Raw genomic sequence first — 19,056 nt, forward strand, 5'->3', positions numbered from 1 at the left:
GCGCCCTGGCCGTCACTGTGCTGAATGCCTGTGGCCGGAGGAAGGTGAAGGCATTCAGCAAAGTCAGTTGCTTTTTTATATTACCCAAAGTACGCCCTCCTCAGGGAGGCAGGAGGAAACTCGCTAGGCGGGTGCCTACCCCTTGTCCTGACCCTGGGTATATGCTTGTTAGGATGATGAGAAATATGGCGTGCTCCAAATACTGCCTGAATCTCCAAGGACAACATCTGCAAAGAGTTTGTATGTTCTCCCTGTGTTTGCGTGGATTTCTCTGGGTACTCCGGGTTCCTCCCACACTCCAAAGACATACTGATAGGGAAACTGGATTGTGAGCCCCAATGGGGACAGCGATGATAATGTCTGTACAGCGCTGTGGAATTAATGGCGCTATATAAGTGAGTAAAATAAATAAATCTCGAATCCTGTTATGAGTGACGTCACTGTGATGGACTGTAAAAAAAAAAAAATTTCCACATAAATCATACAAACGTCCAGTGGGAAAATCAATGGTAAAAAAATGATGAACGAACAGCTGGAATCAAACGTGTAAATACTTTCAGTAAAAACTAGGTACAAAACAAACATCCGAATACACGATAGATGGTGACGTCCCAATAGAGTTTTCTGGTTGTTCCTCAGTGTGTCCCCAATGCACCTTTTACCCTAAAATCTGTTCGGGAGGGTGATCGGGAAGGTAATCCCCATAATGGATTATTGGACCTATGAAAATCATGGAAAAAAATTGGGAGAACAAGATTAAAGAATATATATATATATATATATATATATATATATATATATATATATATACACTGGTAAAGCTAAATTTCCCATACAATTAAAAGTTCACCTATAGTCAGCTGATATAACATGGAAACAACCTGCCATTTCTCTATAGTACAGCCGTATATGTACGCAATAATAGGATGCAATGACATGAGGTGATATCCGCCATCTGTCAGTTACAGGGACGCAGCTGAGGGACGATGACTGACGAGAAAAATTTCAGTCGTGTTTTTTTTTCCCAACCCACGTGTGAGGGAATATGTCGTCACGGGACAGGAAGAGTAGTGCACAAATCGCGATAACACACAGCCAGGACTAACCGCCTCCCGGATGCGCGGACGTCGTCCTGCAGCGTCCACATCGGACCGTAGCAGCGATCGCCGAGTACCTGCTCTCTCCTTACGTCAAAAATGAAGGACGCCATTAAGATTTTCGTCGGTAACGTGGAATACCGGACCACGCAGCAGGAGCTGACTGAGCTCTTCCAGAGGTACGGCATGGTGGTGAGCTGCGCCCTCATGAATCAATACGCTTTCGTTCACATGAAGGTGTTGGAGAGCGCTAAGAAGGCGATTGAAGAGCTGAACGGCCGCGAGTTCCGCGGCAGGAAATTGGTGGTGGAGCTATCGAAGCCCCGACCCCAGAACACCTGGAAGATATTCATAGGCAATGTCGGCACCGACTGCGACGCCTCCGAGCTCCGCAACTTGTTCGAAAAGTATGGGAAGGTGATGGAGTGCGATGTGGTGAAAGGTAATAACGACCGGAGGAAGGAAGACGTGTGTGAGGAAACTGACATGGGTGACCTAAGATGGCGGCCGCTAGTGCCCGCTTGTCTGACTGAATACTGTCGCGTTTGTAGTCCTCTTCTCCCTGCGTTTCTGTAGTGCTGCATTTATTCAACCCCTTCTAGTGTGGCTTGTGACCAGAAGAAGATGGCTGAGGGACACACAAGCCCTGTTGTTTCGGTATTGCTTGATCACAGATCCGTCTGTCATTTAGTCGTTGCAACACATGTAGGGATGCGTCGATGTTGTGTAATGCGTCCGTATCAAATTATCGCCATTAATACAGTTTCTGGAGATACGTGTAATGTCATCCTGTGTATAAGGACATATTTCAACGTTATGTAATGCGTCCTTATCGCCGTTAATCTAATTCGGGCTACATCTGTGGGCACATAGCGAGATGTCGCAGTCGCCTCTGCCTTTCATTACTGCTATGTGGGAAGCTGCGCCATTAATTTCCCCATTCTCGTCTATCTTCGCACTTTTTGCATTACTTCTCTTTGCAAGGTGAGATGGATCACCAGTGTTCCCGACTGGTGCAGGGCGAGCAGTAGTCCAATGGTGAAGGTTTGCAATCATCAATAAGACAATGTTCATACAGATTTTTTTTTTTTTATATAAAATTTTTTTTCAAGAAGAAAATCCTTTTGAGAAACGCTTATTAAAGAAATTTTCTATTCCCGAAGAGGTTATATGTGTGTGTGTGTGTATATATATATATAATATATTTAAATTGTATTCCGTAGGGGTCTATTTAAGAGAAGTAATGTGCATCCCCACTTCACAAGGCTTTTATCAGGACCTACTAAGGAAAGAGGCTTAAATGGGTGGTCCAAAGTAAATTTCTCAAATCCCTATCCATTTAGTGCCATAATCTAAACTGTCTAATACTCATCCATTAAAAATTCCCTACCGTTAGGCTGTGTGCCCACTATGCGCTTTTTAAGCATTTCCACAGCGGCAATTCCGCTGCAGAAACGCTTAAAAAAACACTTGGTAGAAGGCCTGCCATGTTCCCCAATGATAATCCGTATGTGCTGTGCACATGCTGCGGAAACTTCTGCTGCGGATTATCATTGAGGAAAAATACGCAGCACTACCAATTACTTTGCGTAATCGTGGCTTTTTCGCCGCTATTGACTTGCAATGAGGAGACTCTCATCCAGACCCGGGTACCATAGTACCTGTAAAAAAAAAAAAAAAAAAAAATAAAAAAAAATATATATACATTATACTCACCTTCTGATGGCCGCCGGTCTTCATAGCGATGCGTCCTGGCTCCCCGGCAGCTCGCGATGGTCTAAAAGGACCTGCCATGACGTCATTTAGTCATGTGATGAGTCATGCGACTGCTGATGTCGGTTTTCGTGTGACCTGTCACGTGACTAAATGACGTCATGGAAGGTCCTTTTACACAACCGCGAGACATCGGGGAGACCGGGGGCCATCGGAAGGTGAGTATAATGTATTTTTTTTATTATTTTTTACCATTTTTATTCTTTTTTTTTTTTTTTTTTTTTTAAGTAACTTGGTCACACTATATAAAATCCACGCCGGTTGCATGGATTTATATAGTTGTGACCAAGTTGTCAAGCACTTTCCAAGTGATGCTAAAATCGCTTGGAAAGTGCTTGACAACCCGCATGCGAAATCGCATGATCAAAACGCTTCACTTACGCTTGTCCCTGGCAGGAAAAACGCATGTAAAATCCGCATGTGTTTTTTCTGCCAGGGAGATGCAGAAACATTCAGGAAAACTCCGGAGCATTTCTGCATCGTGGGCGCATAGCCTTAGCTTTTTTTTTTCCCCCTTATTTCATGCATCGCTTGAGAATCGTCATCAGAAGCTGCAGTCAGTTCTGCAGCCCCTGTCCCTGCCCTGAAAATAAGTGACAGTGGCACTCTTTTCAATGGCTGGGATAGTTCCTGTTCGCTGTGCTGCTGGCTCAGATCAGCAGTGACAAGCCGGCAACAGAGCAGTGTCACGATACCTGGTGTACAGAGACCAGCCATGCCCCCACTGGTGACGTCACTTGTCTCTGCACACCAGGTATTGTGGCACCGCTCTGTTGCCTACTCTTCAGTAGTGATATGAGCCGGCTATATAGCGCGCTATCATTGTGCACAGGGACTAGCCCAGCCCATGAAACCAGTGTCACTGATGTTGCTTAGTTTCAGGGAGGGGGCAGGGACCCCTGTTAAATAGTGTAGTTAGGGAATTTTTAATGCAGGTATATTGGTTTATATTATGACACTAGATAGATAGGGATTGAGAACGAAATTTACTTTGACTTTAGACTACCCCTTTAATAAACTCCCAAAACCCTCACATGAACAGTGAAGTGGATTTCCCATAGAAATAAATTGAAAGTGTTTTCCAAGGATTTTTGAAGCAGTTTTTTAGGATTTTGGAGCAGAACCTCTCCAGAAACTGAGTGAAAATGGCCTTAGGCTGTTTTTTCTTTTTTTTGAGTATGTGGACACACTTCAAAAATGCTTGGAAAACTTTTTTCCTATTTTGCGTCTATGGTAAATAACTTTCGTTCATAAATTTTTTTTCTTAAAGGGAGTCTGTCTCCAAAAAATAGTGTTATTATGCTTTCCGGCGCCTGCACTTAGCCCAATGCTGCAGGGAGAAAATTAACTTTGTGCTCCCCGGCAGTGTTCCTGTTTCAGTCATGCGGGCGACGCCGACTCTGGTTCAGTCACACACTCTAAGTATACGGAGCAGCTGCTTTAACCGCACACCCAGCTCTGACTGACGGTTGACCCTGAGGCTGTGTGCCCACAATCTGGAGCCGCTGCGGGTTTGACGCTGCGGACTTATGCAGCATCAAACCCGCAGCGGCCAGATGTTACGGCATAGTGGATGGGATTTGTAGAAATCCCATGTCCACTATGCGTCTGTGACACACCCGCAGAAACTGACATGCGGCGCATCTTTTCAGACCGCAGCATGTCAGTTTCTCTTGCGGGTCCGCATGCTGGCTTTCCCCATAGACCTAACCTCTATGAGGAAACTCCGCATGTGAAAAAAAAAAAGGTCACCGATCATTTGCATAAAATGAGCGGCAGCCGTAGACTGCTCTTCCTCAGCGTCTATGCCGCAGCAGGCTTCGGATGGTGGGAACGTAGCCTAATGCAGAGCTAGTGTTAGGGCCGGGGGTGTAGTTTCAGCTGCCGCTCTGTGGTGCCTAAAGCCGCGCTTGCGCCGTCCCCGTGCCTGAGATGGGCACATTTCTGGGGAGAATAAAGTTCATTTTCTCCCCGCAGCGTTCAGCTGCATGCAGGCGCCGGGCAGCATAATAATGCTATTAACCTGCAGATTAACCCCATATCTGTAGGTTAATAGCATTTTTTTCTGGTGACAGGTTCCCTTTAAGATTGAGAAACGCCCTTTGGGGAAAAAAGTGACATTATCTCTGAGGCATATTCTTGAAATCAGCTTAAAACTTGACACATCAAATTAAAATGCTGAAATTTAAAATAAAAAGAAAAAACTTCCCCAAAAATGCAACTTTTCCTGAAGCAGTTTCTACCAGAAAAATGCAAGGTTTTGGCCACTTACAAACAAAACCTTTTTATCTGAACACAGCCTAATAGGATGAGTAAAAAATAGAGTAGAGCAGATCGATTTGCTCCAGCGCACGTGTCATTAGTCCATGGCCTTTGGGTGGGAACCCTGAGAACCTCCACTTACCTGCTGATATCCATGACTCCTCCTTTGATTGTCAGGCCTGCTAACCAGTAGTGGAGCTGGGGATGCTGGCAGATAGGATCTGGGTTGCAGGTCTCCAGTCCAGTTGTCAAAGACTACTCACATTGCCACTGAACCAGGATCATGTGAATCAACTCGCTCATCTCTAGAAAAGAGCTTTAATACCTGCATTTTGCGTTACATATTCTGTACACATATTTGTATTGTTGGAGTTTCATATTAAGAGTGGCACTGTATTAGCAGCCCCTTCCCCAATATTGCCTTGATAATTGCACTTGCCGACTTTTGATCATTTGCATCTCTCTGGGCCAGATGTCATGCTGGGGGTCATGGCACAAAGAAGTGGCACTAAGTGGTTTTCTCATCTCAGATATTCACGGTATGTCTACAGGATATGCTATAAATGCCTCATAGGTGCAGGTCGCAGAAATGGGATCTGCAGTTACCTTATCTCGAGCCATTGGGAATGGATAGTTTTCTGCACTTGCGCAGCGTTCTGTTCCCTTCCGTGGGAATTCTGAAAATTGCATAGTGATGTGCTATCGCTGAAGTTCCCATATCCTGTGGCTACATCTTAAGGCTGTGTGCCCACGTAGCGTTTTTCAAGCGTTTATGCTGCGGAATTTCCGCAGCGGAAACGCTTGTGAAACGCTAGGTAATCCGCACCCCATGGTCCCCAAGGGGATTCCGCATGTTCTATGCACATGCTGCGGATTTTTCCGCAGCGTTTATGCTGCGTACAAAAATCCGCAGAATGTCATTTAATTTTGCGGAAGCGCAGCGGAACTCCCGCCATTGACTTGCATTGAGACGCATAGAAACCGCGACTGTACATTTTTACAAGCGGCTTCTATGTGTGGATGGTACCCAGTTCTGGAGGAGAGGAGACTCTCATCCAGACCTGGGTACCATTGTACCTGTAAAAAAAGAATAAAATAACAAATAAAGTTTATATTCACCTGTCCGGCGGCTTGTCTCTGAATGCCGGCATCGCTTGAGGACCTGCGGTGACGTCAGTCATGTGACCGCAGGCCCTTCACCGCTCTGTCTCGCGAGATGCCGGCATCCAGGAACCAGACAGGAAGCAGCGCTGCAGCCACGCCGGGGCCTCGGGGGTGAGTATAGCTTTATTTGTTTTAATTTTTACGGTTCACACTGTATAAATCTATGCCGTTTGCATGGATTTATACAGTGTGACCTAGTTGTCAAGCACTTTCCAAGTGATGCTATCGCCTTGTCAATCTGCATGCAGAAACGCATGTGAATCTGCATGTGGATCCGCATGTATTCTGCAGGAAAAACGCATGCACAATCTGCATGCGTTTTTTTCTGCCAGGGAGATGCAGAAATGCTGCAGAAATTTTCTGCTTCATTTCTGCATCGTGGGCACATAGCCTAAATATCAGAGCAGGGAAAACCCGTATGAAGGCAGCGTGTCTGCAACTTTTACTCACAGCCCCTAAACTATTTATACAACAATGTAGCACTTTAAAACAAAAGACAATTATGAGAAATCACAATTAGTAGGCATGTATAAATGAGGCTGCAAGTGCACTGGGGTGTGATGATGCACTTCTACATCTCGGCTGGTCTATGTATTCCTCGCCTTGTGCCGCTCTCTTCTGGTTGACAGGTTGTAGGATGTATTACATCATGTCTATGTGCAGGAAATGGTAAGTTTGGTCTTTTCATTGTGCCTGTGAAGTACTTTCACATCTGTGTGTCTGCCAAACTAACGACCTCTCAATCATCCAGAGGAGGATGGCACCAGGCGATGAAAACTGAGGCTTTGGAAATACATGGACACGCCTCAGTGCACCTGCAGCCTCATTTACATATACATTCAAAAGTTGTCTCAATGCTGGAAGAACACTTTAGGGTCATAAAGGTATTGATTGTCTATGTAAATTGTTGCTGACCGGTTTGCTTTAAGAAAAATATTTTTATGACCTCTTCTTCTTTTGTGGTGAAGGTGGAACAATCCCTGGGTAACAAGTTAGTCAGCATGTTATACAATTCTGTCCGCTTCAATAGTAGTTGTTTTTTGTTGTTCAATTTGTTCACATCCAAAATGAAATTGACTCTAGGGACGCGATGAACAAACAGGAAGAGATATGAGGTGAACGGATTAATGTGAAATTGGCCAATAAACCATCAGCAGTGACCGTAGCTCTCATAAGTCGCTCACATAGTTCTCAGATGCCAGGATGCATCACAGCCGTTCTGTGGCCTATAGTCACAGGAGTATGAAAGCTATGTCCTGAAATCGCCATATAAGCTGAGACAAACGCGCAGATTTTAGCATTTTTTACAGCCAACATCTGCCTGCAGTATTAAATGGAAAATCTCTGTCCACATTAATTTCTTTAATTTACTTTTTGATGGTCAGAAAATCACTTAGTTTGTTCACTTAGCAATATACAATGTCTTAATACATGCATCCATCCAGACTGTCGGGTGTATGCTTCCTGAGAATATGCACCTGCCAGTCTACTTACAGACCCATTATTATGAAGGAATATAAAAATAAAACCTGACCCTAATAAATCATGGCAAATCTGTCAGTCTTTGACACCTGTAAGCAAAGCTTTAAGGGGTTGTCCGGTCTAAGTCTGCAATCACTGTATGCGCTCACTGTGCGGATTCTCTGACTGCGGTCATGTGACCTCAAGTATATGATATGCATACTCCTGGCTACATTAAGTCCTCGCTCAATGCAAGTGTATGAAACAGTCTAGTCAGAATGTATTCGGGAGTATGCATATTGCATACTTGCGGTCACATGACAGCCGCACCAGAGCATCCTCACAGCATGCAGTGCGTGCCTTGTGAGTATTCACAAGTCTGCAGTCTCAGAGGGACTGCAGACTTGTAATATTGGACTGGACATCTTTAATTCTTTTTAATCTACAGTTACAAGAGAATTGGGGAACACAATTTGTCTATCCTGATGATTGTGCAGTGTAAACAGGCTTCTGATCCCCTAACGAGCGAGCAAATACTCATTTGTTGGGTGAAGTAATCTTTTGGTTTGCTGAAAAAATAATCATTCTCGGCAGCGCATAACCCTACGTAAACAGGACATGTGCTATGGAGTACATTGAGAGCCTACCCGCACTGAACGATCTATTGCAGATTGTTCTGGGAACATATCTAATGTGATCGGCCTGTCCAAACTAGCTGTTGGGTAGTGTAAACCCAGTCTTGGTCTCTACAAAAGTGCATTGCTGGCTCTGTTGGATGCCTCCATTCTGATGGAAAAAATAGCTCTGTACACGGCGCTGATATTCCCCCCCACCACGACTGATACCACAGTAGAACCCAGTGGCCCCTATTTTATGTCTGTTGGGTCTGTGAGTTGCCACCAGTATCTGATGTGACAGATCTGGCTATGCAGATATGATCAGAGCAATTAGATCTAATGCTGTAATATCATTATACAATTACACTTAACATTGAGTAGGAGGATATTATACAGTCCGACTACTTGGTTAATTTGGGGCTTGGCGATTGTACACTATAGATCCTTTCTTTAGTATTGTGCATTTTATTTCATTCTCTGAATGACATTTGATCTACGGCCTATGACATACATTTGAAAATATTACAGTGTAGGTACTTAATAAATTCTGAAAGATGTATAACATTTTTATTTTTTTTTTTCCTCTCCTTGTATGCTACTTCATCAGACTATGCGTTCGTTCACATGGAAAATGAAAGTGACGCTAGGGAAGCTATCAAAAACCTGAATGTCAGAGATTTAAGAGGCAAACGGATTAAATTGGAAATGTGCAGTAAGGCTAATAAGCCTATGGGCGATAACGGTAGCTCTCATAGCGGTCGCTCACGTTGGTCTCATGAATACCGAGATGCACCGCAGAGCCACTCTGAGCCATATAACAGCAGGAGAGCAACCGAAGCGACTTATGCATCCTGTGCCCTGAAATCACCATACGAGCGTAATGGTGGAGATACTGAGCGATATGATGCTTACGACAGCAGAGTGCGTCCACCTTCCCTGATGTACTATTCGCGAGACAGGAGTCCCCTGCGGAGGTCGCCCACAAGAGCATACTATGAGGAAGCAATGACCTCCACTGCACTTGCACAGAAGTATTGTACTCCAGCGACAGACTATTCTTCATTGTCATCCGCCTATGGGGTCCCGACTACTCCATCATTGTCGTCCGCCTATAGTAGTCAGACATCGGCGTTGTCTTCTGCCTATGCTGCTCGTACCGCTGCTGCTGTGAATCAGACGGGATATGAGAGCCAGACTGCTACATGTGGTGCAGACACCATTACATATAATGCCCAGACAGCTGCAGCTTATCGGCAACAAGTTCCTACTCTAACCACAGGATACGCTGCACAGATTCCTGCCATGGCGGCGTCCTACACAACCCAGACTGCAGCCAACCCTTATGGATCCATTACCACCACTACTCCCTATGCGCCTGCTACTGCATATCGTCAACAGCAAGGTACCGCCTATGACCCCTCCCAAATCTCCGGTACCGGGACGCAGGCTGCTTATTCATCCCTCCCGACTAGAAATGATGCGCTCATATATGAGCGCGCCTGTCTTTCACCGCCACGAAGCGCTACCTCAGATGGCTTCAAGAAAACGTCGGATGCTTATAAAAGGTAAGTAAAATCAAGCGAGCTAGACTGGGTTGAAATTACCATTACATAAGACCTGAAGAGGTGAATCGGGAATGTGTTCTTTTTTCCCTTAGCAGGAAATGGGCATTTTTATGTTCTTTTATTAGGCTGGCCCAAGCCAAATTATGCTAGGTTTAGAAGCCAGTTACAAAAGTTAGGAGCCTGCGGTGACATGCTATATGCTGGATTCACACTAAGGCCGCGGCCACACTATCCGTATTTGGTCAGTATTTTTTTCTCAGGAGTGGATGATAAATGCAGAATTGGTGACTTGTTTCTATTATACCTTTTCTCTGATTGTTCGTTACCTGGTTTTGGCTATCACTCCTGAGAAAAAATACTAACTGAACACTGATCAAATATTGATAGTGGGGCCGTGGCCTAAAACTGGGAAAGGGTTTACACATCACTTGCTATGTAGTCAGGCTAGAACTCCCTTTGGTAATATGAGCAGTACCCCTCTTCCCCACTACCCTACACTGCCTCCATCATCTCCAGTGACCACAGCAAGTCCCCTTTTTTCCCCCATGTTGTCTTATCCCCTCATAAAACTGGTTGCCCTACTTCTAACTTTTTAGGAGTTAGACTTTCCCCGAACATCTCCTTCTTCTTCTTTTTTTTTTTTTTTTCACACCCGATGTCCCTCTGCAGTGCATTCTCTATGGACAGCTGCCTACTGGATATTTGAAAGGGAGGAAAGTAATTATTTCCTTAGTGCATTGTTACTATACAGAAAGTAGTATAAATCTGTAAGGTTAGCTCCTTCAGTATCCATGCAGTAATATGCACCGCTCAGTGCATTGTTGGATTTTGGGACATTTTGTGTGGCTGGTATGTTTTAGGCTCTATTTTTAATTATTAGAGGAGGGAGTAAGTCATTGTGGTAGAGGGTGACGTGACCAAAGAGTGGCGAGACAGGAGTCTCAAAAGTTGGTACACTGTATATCTGTTCAGTGCTGTTCAGTCACAGCTAGGAAGTTGAATGTTGTCAACCTTTGTTACCTAGCATCTAATCAGTAAGAACACTTAAAAAGCTGTGGTTCGTCCCACTATTCTTAATAGATAATGGAAATCAAGAAAAAGGTGCAGTAAGCAGGGTAACTCAATAAAACACATACAATTTATTTAGGTCTCATTAAAAAGCATACATAAAAGAATAAAATAAGCGATAAAAAAATTGTCAAAGTACACAGACATATGAAAGAAATGATGGGTGAGCAAAAAAATAACCCATAGAATGTATACATGTAAATATCAAAACCCAATTTGTATTATAGAATGTTGGGCTAAGGAGCTGCTGGTGAAAATGTATATATTGTCCATTCAAAGAATATTGGCAAACATTTTTATTTGAGTAAATACAGGAGAACACTAATACGTATTAGTAGTGGTCACTGTGAACCATAAAATCACCCTGATAACCAGCAAATTCAACCAATGTAAGAAATGCAGTGGTTCACACACCATGTGCCCAACACAGATGCCTTGTCAGAGGCTCACCAACCATTTCTTTCATGTGTCTGTGTACTTTGCCATTTTTTTATTGCTTATTTTATTCTTTCATGTATGCTTTTTAATGAAATCTAAATAAAATGTATGTTTTATTGTTTCTCTGCTTACTACACTTTTTTTTTCTTGATTTTCGAGCATCTAATCCGTGTAGTATCATTTAGCTGCAGTCTAGTGGAAAACATTGAATTGTTGACTCCTGTGATCGCTGGTGAGCCTGCCTGTTTGACAGCTCACCAGCGATCACATAGCGACGCAGCAGCGATCTCTGACAGGTCGTATCGTTGTCGGGATCGCTGTAGTGTCGCTAAGTGTGACGGGGCCTTAAGGTATTTGCAGAAATCCTTAAGGGCCCCGGGGGGATATATTGGGGGGGTAATATAAAGTACTGGACAACTTCTTTGATATCTTTGGAGGACACAGGAACTCGATGTTTCTGATAGGCTATGTGCCCACGTTGCGGACCTGAAGCATATTTTTTACGCTTCTCCCTGGCGGGAAAATCGCATGCGGATATTACATGCGGTTTTCCCGCCAGGTAGAAGCGTTTGTGAGGCGTCTTTGCATGCATTTCCGCATGCGGGTTATCAAGCACTTCTCCAAGCATCACTTGGAAAAGTGCTTGACAACTTGTTCAGAATGATTAAAAAAACCAAAAAAACTTTATACTCACCTTCTGATGCATCCTCTGCCCCGTCCGGAGTCTTGAGCGGCTCACGCTGTTGTGTGCAGGACCTGCGGTGACGTCATTGAGTCATGTGGTGGGTCACATGACTCAATGACGTGGCAGGTCCTTCAGACAACAGCGCGACGGAGGGAAAACATCAGAAGATAAGTATAAACTTTATTTTATTCTTTTTTTTTACAGGTTCTTTGGTACCCAGGTCTGGATGAGAGTCTCCTCTCATCCAGACTTGGGTACCATCCGCACATTGATTCCGCTGCGCTTCCGCAAAATTAATGAACATGCTGCGGATTTTTGACTGCAGCATATACGCTGCGGAAAAATCCTCAGCATGGGCATTGACATTGCGGAATGCCATTGGGGACCATGGGGTGCGGATATACATGCGTTTTTCAAGCGTTTACGCTGCGGAAATTCCGCAGCATATACGCTTGAAAAACGCTACGTGGGCACACAGCCATACAGTGCTCCAAATCCCCTTCACATTTATAGGTAAATTGACTTATCCAACTTACTAATACTATTTAACCAGTAAATGGTCATTCACAAATAATCCATTCAATTCCGAGATGGGAATATCTGCCTCTATGGGAACTCCGGAAACAGTCAACCAGGCTGTGCTATGCTCTTTCTATAATTTTTCTCTTTTATGTGAGATTTAGAAATGGCGTAGTGCAGCCTGCCAAGTTGTTTTGTGAGTCCCCACCTCCTGTGAACAGCACATAGAGATAGATATTCCTGTCTTTGGAAGTTGGAATACCCCTTTAACTTTAGGGATAATACCAGAAAAATTTTTTTCTATAAAGTTCTGAATTGAGGGTGGATGGGACGGTGGTGGGGTGATATTTATCTTACATTTTGTGATGAGATTAAAGATTTAATATCCACTATGTGAAAAATGAGCGGTTCTGGCTGCCTGAACCTCCACCGATATGAAACGTTTTAACGCTTACCGCATGCTTTTATTTTTGAGTTTAATACAGAACTACACATCTTTTCCAGGGCTAAAGCGATTGCCTAAAGTTATGGATGAGGGCCATTAAAGTAAATTGTTTACTGGACTTTTCAGTTTATGTGCAGCAGAGGATGTGTGAGCTTGGCTTACACGTTAATGTGACAAAATGAAGCTGCTGAAGGCACCATTAAAAAAAAAAAAAAAAAAAAAAAAATACCAGACAACTTCTTTAAATTGCCCAATGTATTCAACATGTGGGAATAAGTATATTTGTAAACACCTTGTGCTGCCGATAGCGCCGCTCACAGGCATCACGTGACCCCGCGCTGATGTCATGACAAGTATCCTTGCATCCACGACAAGTATCACAGCATCCACCACACGCTTTCCCAATGAATGGGGAGAGGGAGAGCGCGCGGTGGGTGCCGGGTGTGACGCAGGGGAATAACCCCTCCCACAACCCAGCAGCCACCAGTGGAATGCGGAAGAGGGACCCTCGACTGCAGCCTGGACTTGTCGTGACGTCAGCGGATGTCAGCTCCGGCTGCAGCTGGGGGTCACGTGATGCCTGTGAGCAGCCAGTGATGGCTTCGCTCACAGGCATGATCTGCAACACAAGGTATTTACAGAGATACTTATGCCCACATGCTGAATACATTGGGCAACTTAATAAATTAAAGGGGTTGTCCGGTACTTTTTTTTTTTTTAACAGTATGCAGTAAGCTCCCCCTAGTGGTAGCTGCAGGCAGACAGAATTATGTCTTGTCTTTTAGTGATAAGCTAGCCTGTTCTGTTAATCCTTTCGTGCTGGAATGATATGTTAGTCACTGTGTGTGCATGATTTGCGACTGTTTGACAGCTTTAATACATGTAAGGAATGCCTAACAAACCGGCATTTCTCACATGTATTAAAGCTGTCAAACAGTCGCAAATCATGCACACACAGTGACTAACATAACATTCCAGCACGCCAAAGATACTCGGAAAACACCCCCAACCTCCCAAATCTCGAGTATCGAGCATGTTTGCTCATCACTATTATCTTTGTATATGCTGGGAGTTTGGAGCTCTGTAGTAGAAAAAATGAACTCTGCCATCTTACAAAAAATATAGGAACTAATCTGCACCTATTTTCTAAATAAAATGGGTTATGTGAGGCGGATATTTATACTAAAAAAAAACCCCCTTAACACTAGTTGTTTGTCAACTGCCGTGTCCGACGAAAGGCTAAAACACTTCAATGGTATAGGAGGGCTTTTAATGAGCATTAGCAGCAGTGTAAGGACATAACCTCTCCACTCTGAGTCATAAAAACACCAGCAGTCTCCAGGAAAATGTTGATCAATGGAGACCCCAAGTTTACTGTGTCGCACACTTAATTCAAGGCAATGCCTGCTTAGATCTTTATAGACCTTCCATAATTTTTTCCCTCTGCTTGGTCTGAAAAAAAATACCCTTACTGAGTACCACATTTTTAATCTTGATTTCTTTTAGTGTTTCTTAAAGCCCTAAAGTTGCCATTTGAAATGACTTTAGTTTTGTGCCATGTCTGTGATCTGCTTTTTTTTCAACAACATTAAACAACTGAATGAACATCCTCCGAGCCCGGTGAGTTCATAATTTTTGCCAGGGGTTGTAATTTCAGTCCTCTGGATTCTGTACTTTGTCCTGGTTACAATGCCACATGTAGTAACATTACGACTGGAGCAATGCTGAAAACATATTTAGGCCATGTTCAGTATTTGGTCAGTGTTTTACATCAGTATTTGTTTCACTCCTAGTTTTGGCTTACAATCAGAGGAAAAGTATAATAGAAACTCGTGCACCACTTCTGCATTTTGCACTCGTTCCTGGTTTTGGCTTACAAATACTTGTGTAAAATACTAACCATATACTGAAAGTATAATAAACAAGGCCTTGGAGTGTACACATTTTTATTTTTAATAGACCTCTTTTCTAGTTACTACTTGTGTAGTTTACGGTGTGTGTGTTTTTTTTTTTTTGTAGTATTAAATAAAACTCTTTGTTTCGACCGCAGGATCACTCCTGACCGCTGTTGCTCTGAACTATCTGATTATCGCCATTTAGCACAGAAGCCACAGGATTCCTTCCGTCGATCGCCGCCCAAGGCACAAATGGATTTTCACCACACAGCCGAAACACAATCTGAGTATCCTCAATATGCAGCTTACAATGATTATCTAAGAGCGGCACAAGCACCCAATTATCCACGACATATGTAACAGCATTTCAGGTGTGACGTTGGACAAGTGTTTTTAGAATATAGGGTGACTGTTAAAGCAATGTCCTTCAACTGTACGGAATATTCTAACAAAGTCACTGTTGCCTTTTGCCACCAGTCAGGTTTCAAGTGATCTAATTAGTTTTGATGGGCACTGACATGTTTTGTTACAACCCTTTGACTTTTTCTTTCTTTGTGTACATAACTTCTGCAATCCAAAAATCCTTTTGTTTCATAACAACCTAGGTATGGATATGGCATTAAGGAATTCTTGATCAATTCTCAATGTTTTTTCTTTTATATGAGAATAAACCTCTCACTTTATTTTCACATGTCAGATCTAGGGGGCTTGGGTGTTTTTATGTTACTTCACACAGTTATATATTCTAAGCTTGTGCCTGTTAGTTGACATGGTGTAAAGGAGGGAAGGGTTTACCATGAAACAGGTAACAATTGCATACAACTATGCAGTGTTCCCCAGTGATATGAAATATTTTGATCAAAAGAAAATAGTGTTTGATCCACGTTTGACTTCTTTTTTTTTAACACACCTTTTGTGGTGCAAGACAAAGCCAACTTGTATGTAACCAAGAAGTTGTTGACCCCTTGAGACCAAACGGCTGCCTGCTGCAATAGGAGACACATTTTTATTATCTGCGTTGGCCACAAACTTAGCATATATATTTTATAAGGTAACTAGAAGGAATATTGAGCGCACATAGGGTCTTATCTGAGATAAAAGGAATATTCGTGAGAGATAATTCAAATTCATTCACCTATTAGGGTTGTGTAAGACACAACCACTGTACTTAGCATTGGCGGCTGCTGCAAACCTTGAAGCAATGATCCTTTGTTGGGTAAAGAGAATGGGGCATCAGACTGTGCTGCTCGCCTGTCAGAATTATGTCCTGAGGAAGTGGTGTGATCACCACGAAACGCGTAGAAATAAAGTCTATTTCATCATTACATCGACTTGGATTCCTCTGGTACATAATTCTGACAGGTGAGCAGCGCAGTCTGATGCCCCATTCTCTTCATCCAACAAAGGATCATATATATTTTATGTAATTGCTACATATTGTGATCCTTATATCATTTTAGTGCTAACTGTATTTTTAATGCAAGACTATCTGGTCATTTATCGGTAATATTTTAATTTGACGCTCTCTTGTTGTATTTTTCCTAAACAAATGCAATTAAACTTTCCCTGTTTTTGTTTCTATTTTTTCTAGAATTATTTGCTTAAATTAACATCCAATTTTTCTCTTCAGATCACAGCCACTTTGCTAATGTTTAAGCTGGTGACATGCAGACTACTTAAGAAGCAGTCTAGAAAATACACATTTTATGGTCCCTAAATTCCGGCACTTGATTACCTTTGGTGTATTGCATGTTCTGTAAAGTGTACTTGCCTTGTATGCTTCACTTTAGATTTTCTATTTCATCCAGGATTTTCTTCCTCTGTTTATCAGCACAGCATCACATGATCTGCTACCTCCTGGGATGATACAGTTTATCGTATACTTCCAAATAAGCTAAGAGACCATAAATAAACAGTCATGGAAGCTGAACTGGGATTTTCATTATATCTGTGTGACTGGAGCTGTGTAATCATCATCAAAAACACTGATCCAAGTTTCTGTACCCCTTCTCCACCCACTAGGAAAAGAGTATGCGTGGAACAGTGTGCTGTTTTATAACAGGACCTTCTGGTAACTGATATGGTGAATCATGGGTAAAAAAACGTAGGCATTATCTATAGGTAGTCACTACAAAATCACATGACATAAGTGAATTGAAGGAATTCAGATATAAAAAACATCAAAATCATGTAATGTTAGCTGAGATGTATGTTGTGTAATAAAAAGCGAGTGCTATTGTACGCATGTCAATAGAAGTATAAATTCACATACATTAAAATATAGAGAATTGTTCAATAGTTTTATTTTTATTACAATTTTTGGATTATGAGATCAATCTTTATTATATTAATAAAATTATATAATAAGAAAACCACCTACTTTATGGAATTACTGAATCTGTGCATATGGGCTAGATATATAACCAAAACCAAGTACTGACCTGAAGGTTTTTTGTACCTGGAAATAGGAATTCCAGCTTGGTGTGAATCAGGTCCTAAGTATCTACAGCCCAAAATATGATCCTGGGCATGGAGGGTTTTTAACTCCCATTGGTTATAGGCAGGGCCTGGACAAGGTATTTTGGTGCCCTAGACAGATTAAGCAGATGGCCACCCCTCCTATGAATGCTCAGCCCCTAAGTAAAGGAATGGATTGAAGACTAAAGTACAAGGAGCCATAACTCAGCCGCCCTCCCATTCTGATGGGTCAAGCAACAATCTTTGAAGACCGCTACCACTGGAATTGTTACCTTTTTCACCAAATAATACCATCAACAGTAATAATAAAAAAAAGTGATGTACTTTAGGGCTGAGGCTCAAGAGAGTGCATTTTCAAAGTTAGATGTAGAATCATTCATTATTTGGGAATCATTTACACGACACATGGGGTTTTGTCAGCGATATTAATCCCTGACATCCTATATTTTGTATGTCAGACCCAAGGACAGTTATGGAAACTAATATAACTTAACTGCAATGGGGGCCAATTGCTTTCATTTTAGGCAGGGATGTTAAACTTAAACACAGAGGGACAAAATGAAAAACTTGGACAAAGTCACGGGCCAACCAGTATACAGTGTATAGGGCACCACATAGTCCTCTATACAGAATAATGGCCCTGCATAGGTGTGGCGATTCTGGTGTCGTGGGCCAAATATAACCACCCTGCACACCAGATTTAGCACGTATGATTTAACCCCTTTGCGACCTTGGGATTTTCCGTTTTTGCTCCCCTTGTTCCCAGAGCCATAGCGTTTTTATTTTTTGGGCAATGTGGCCATGTGAGGGCTTATTTTTTGCGGGACGAGTTGTACTTTTAAACGCCATTACTGGTTTTACCATATCGTGTACAGGAAAAAAATTCCAAGTGCGGTGAAATTGCAAAAAACTGCAATTCCACAGTTCTTTTTTTTCTTTCCACGTTCACTGGATGCTAAAACTGACCTGCCATTATTATTCTCCATGTCATTACAAGTTCGTAGGCACCAAACATGTGTAGGTTCTTTTTTATTTAAGTGGTGAAAAAAAAATCCAAAGTTTGCCAAAATAAAAAAAAAATAGCGCCATTTTCCGAGACCCGTAGCGTCTTCATTTTTTGGGATCTGGGGCTGGGTGAGGGCTTATTTTTTGCGCGCCAAGCTGACTTTATTAATACCATTTTGGGGTAGATACGATGTTTTGATCGCCCGTTATTGCATTTTATTGCAATGTAGCGGCAATCAAAAAAACGTAATTCTGGCGTTTGGAATTTTTTTTCTCGTTACGCCGTTTACCGATCGGATTAACTTTTTTTTTTTTATATTGATAAATCGGGCGATTCTGAACGCAGCGATAAATATGTGTATGTGGGGTTTATTTTTTATTTTATTTTGAATGGGGCAAAAGGGGGTGATTTAAACTCTTATATTTTTTTAAAAACATTTTTTTTTTACTTTTTGCATGCTTCAATAGTCTCCATAGGAGACTAGAAGCAGCAATTACCTGATCGCCTCTGCTACATAGAGGCGATGAGCAGATCACCTCTATGTAGCAGAAATGCTCCTGTACTATGAGCGCCGACCACTAGG

The 19,056-nt window shown here is 42.5% G+C and overlaps 1 protein-coding gene across 3 annotated transcripts; it reads left to right on the plus strand.

Annotated features, from left to right (window-relative positions):
- The first annotated feature begins 1,015 nt into the window (after nucleotides 1-1,015).
- Nucleotides 1,016-17,340, plus strand: LOC141213740 (RNA-binding protein 14-like). 3 transcript variants are annotated; one of them, XM_073665343.1, is made up of 3 exons: nucleotides 1,016-1,539; nucleotides 8,982-9,939; nucleotides 15,145-16,570. In XM_073665343.1, exons 1-3 carry the CDS (start codon nucleotides 1,197-1,199, stop codon nucleotides 15,347-15,349), a joined length of 1,506 nt encoding a protein of 501 aa, XP_073521444.1. In that variant the 5' UTR covers nucleotides 1,016-1,196; the 3' UTR covers nucleotides 15,350-16,570. The 3 variants fall into 3 exon arrangements, with proteins under 3 accessions (XP_073521444.1, XP_073521446.1, XP_073521445.1); XM_073665345.1 differs by lacking the exons at nucleotides 8,982-9,939; nucleotides 15,145-16,570 and adding an exon at nucleotides 16,821-17,340 and having other exon boundaries at nucleotides 1,021-1,539; XM_073665344.1 differs by lacking the exon at nucleotides 8,982-9,939 and having other exon boundaries at nucleotides 1,024-1,539; nucleotides 15,145-15,326.
- The last annotated feature ends 1,716 nt before the right edge of the window (nucleotides 17,341-19,056 follow it).

This window comes from Phyllobates terribilis, unplaced genomic scaffold (genome assembly GCF_046119375.1).
Source record: "Phyllobates terribilis strain yellow unplaced genomic scaffold, ASM4611937v1 Scaffold_211__1_contigs__length_3443825, whole genome shotgun sequence".
NCBI classification, from domain to species: domain Eukaryota; kingdom Metazoa; phylum Chordata; class Amphibia; order Anura; family Dendrobatidae; genus Phyllobates; species Phyllobates terribilis.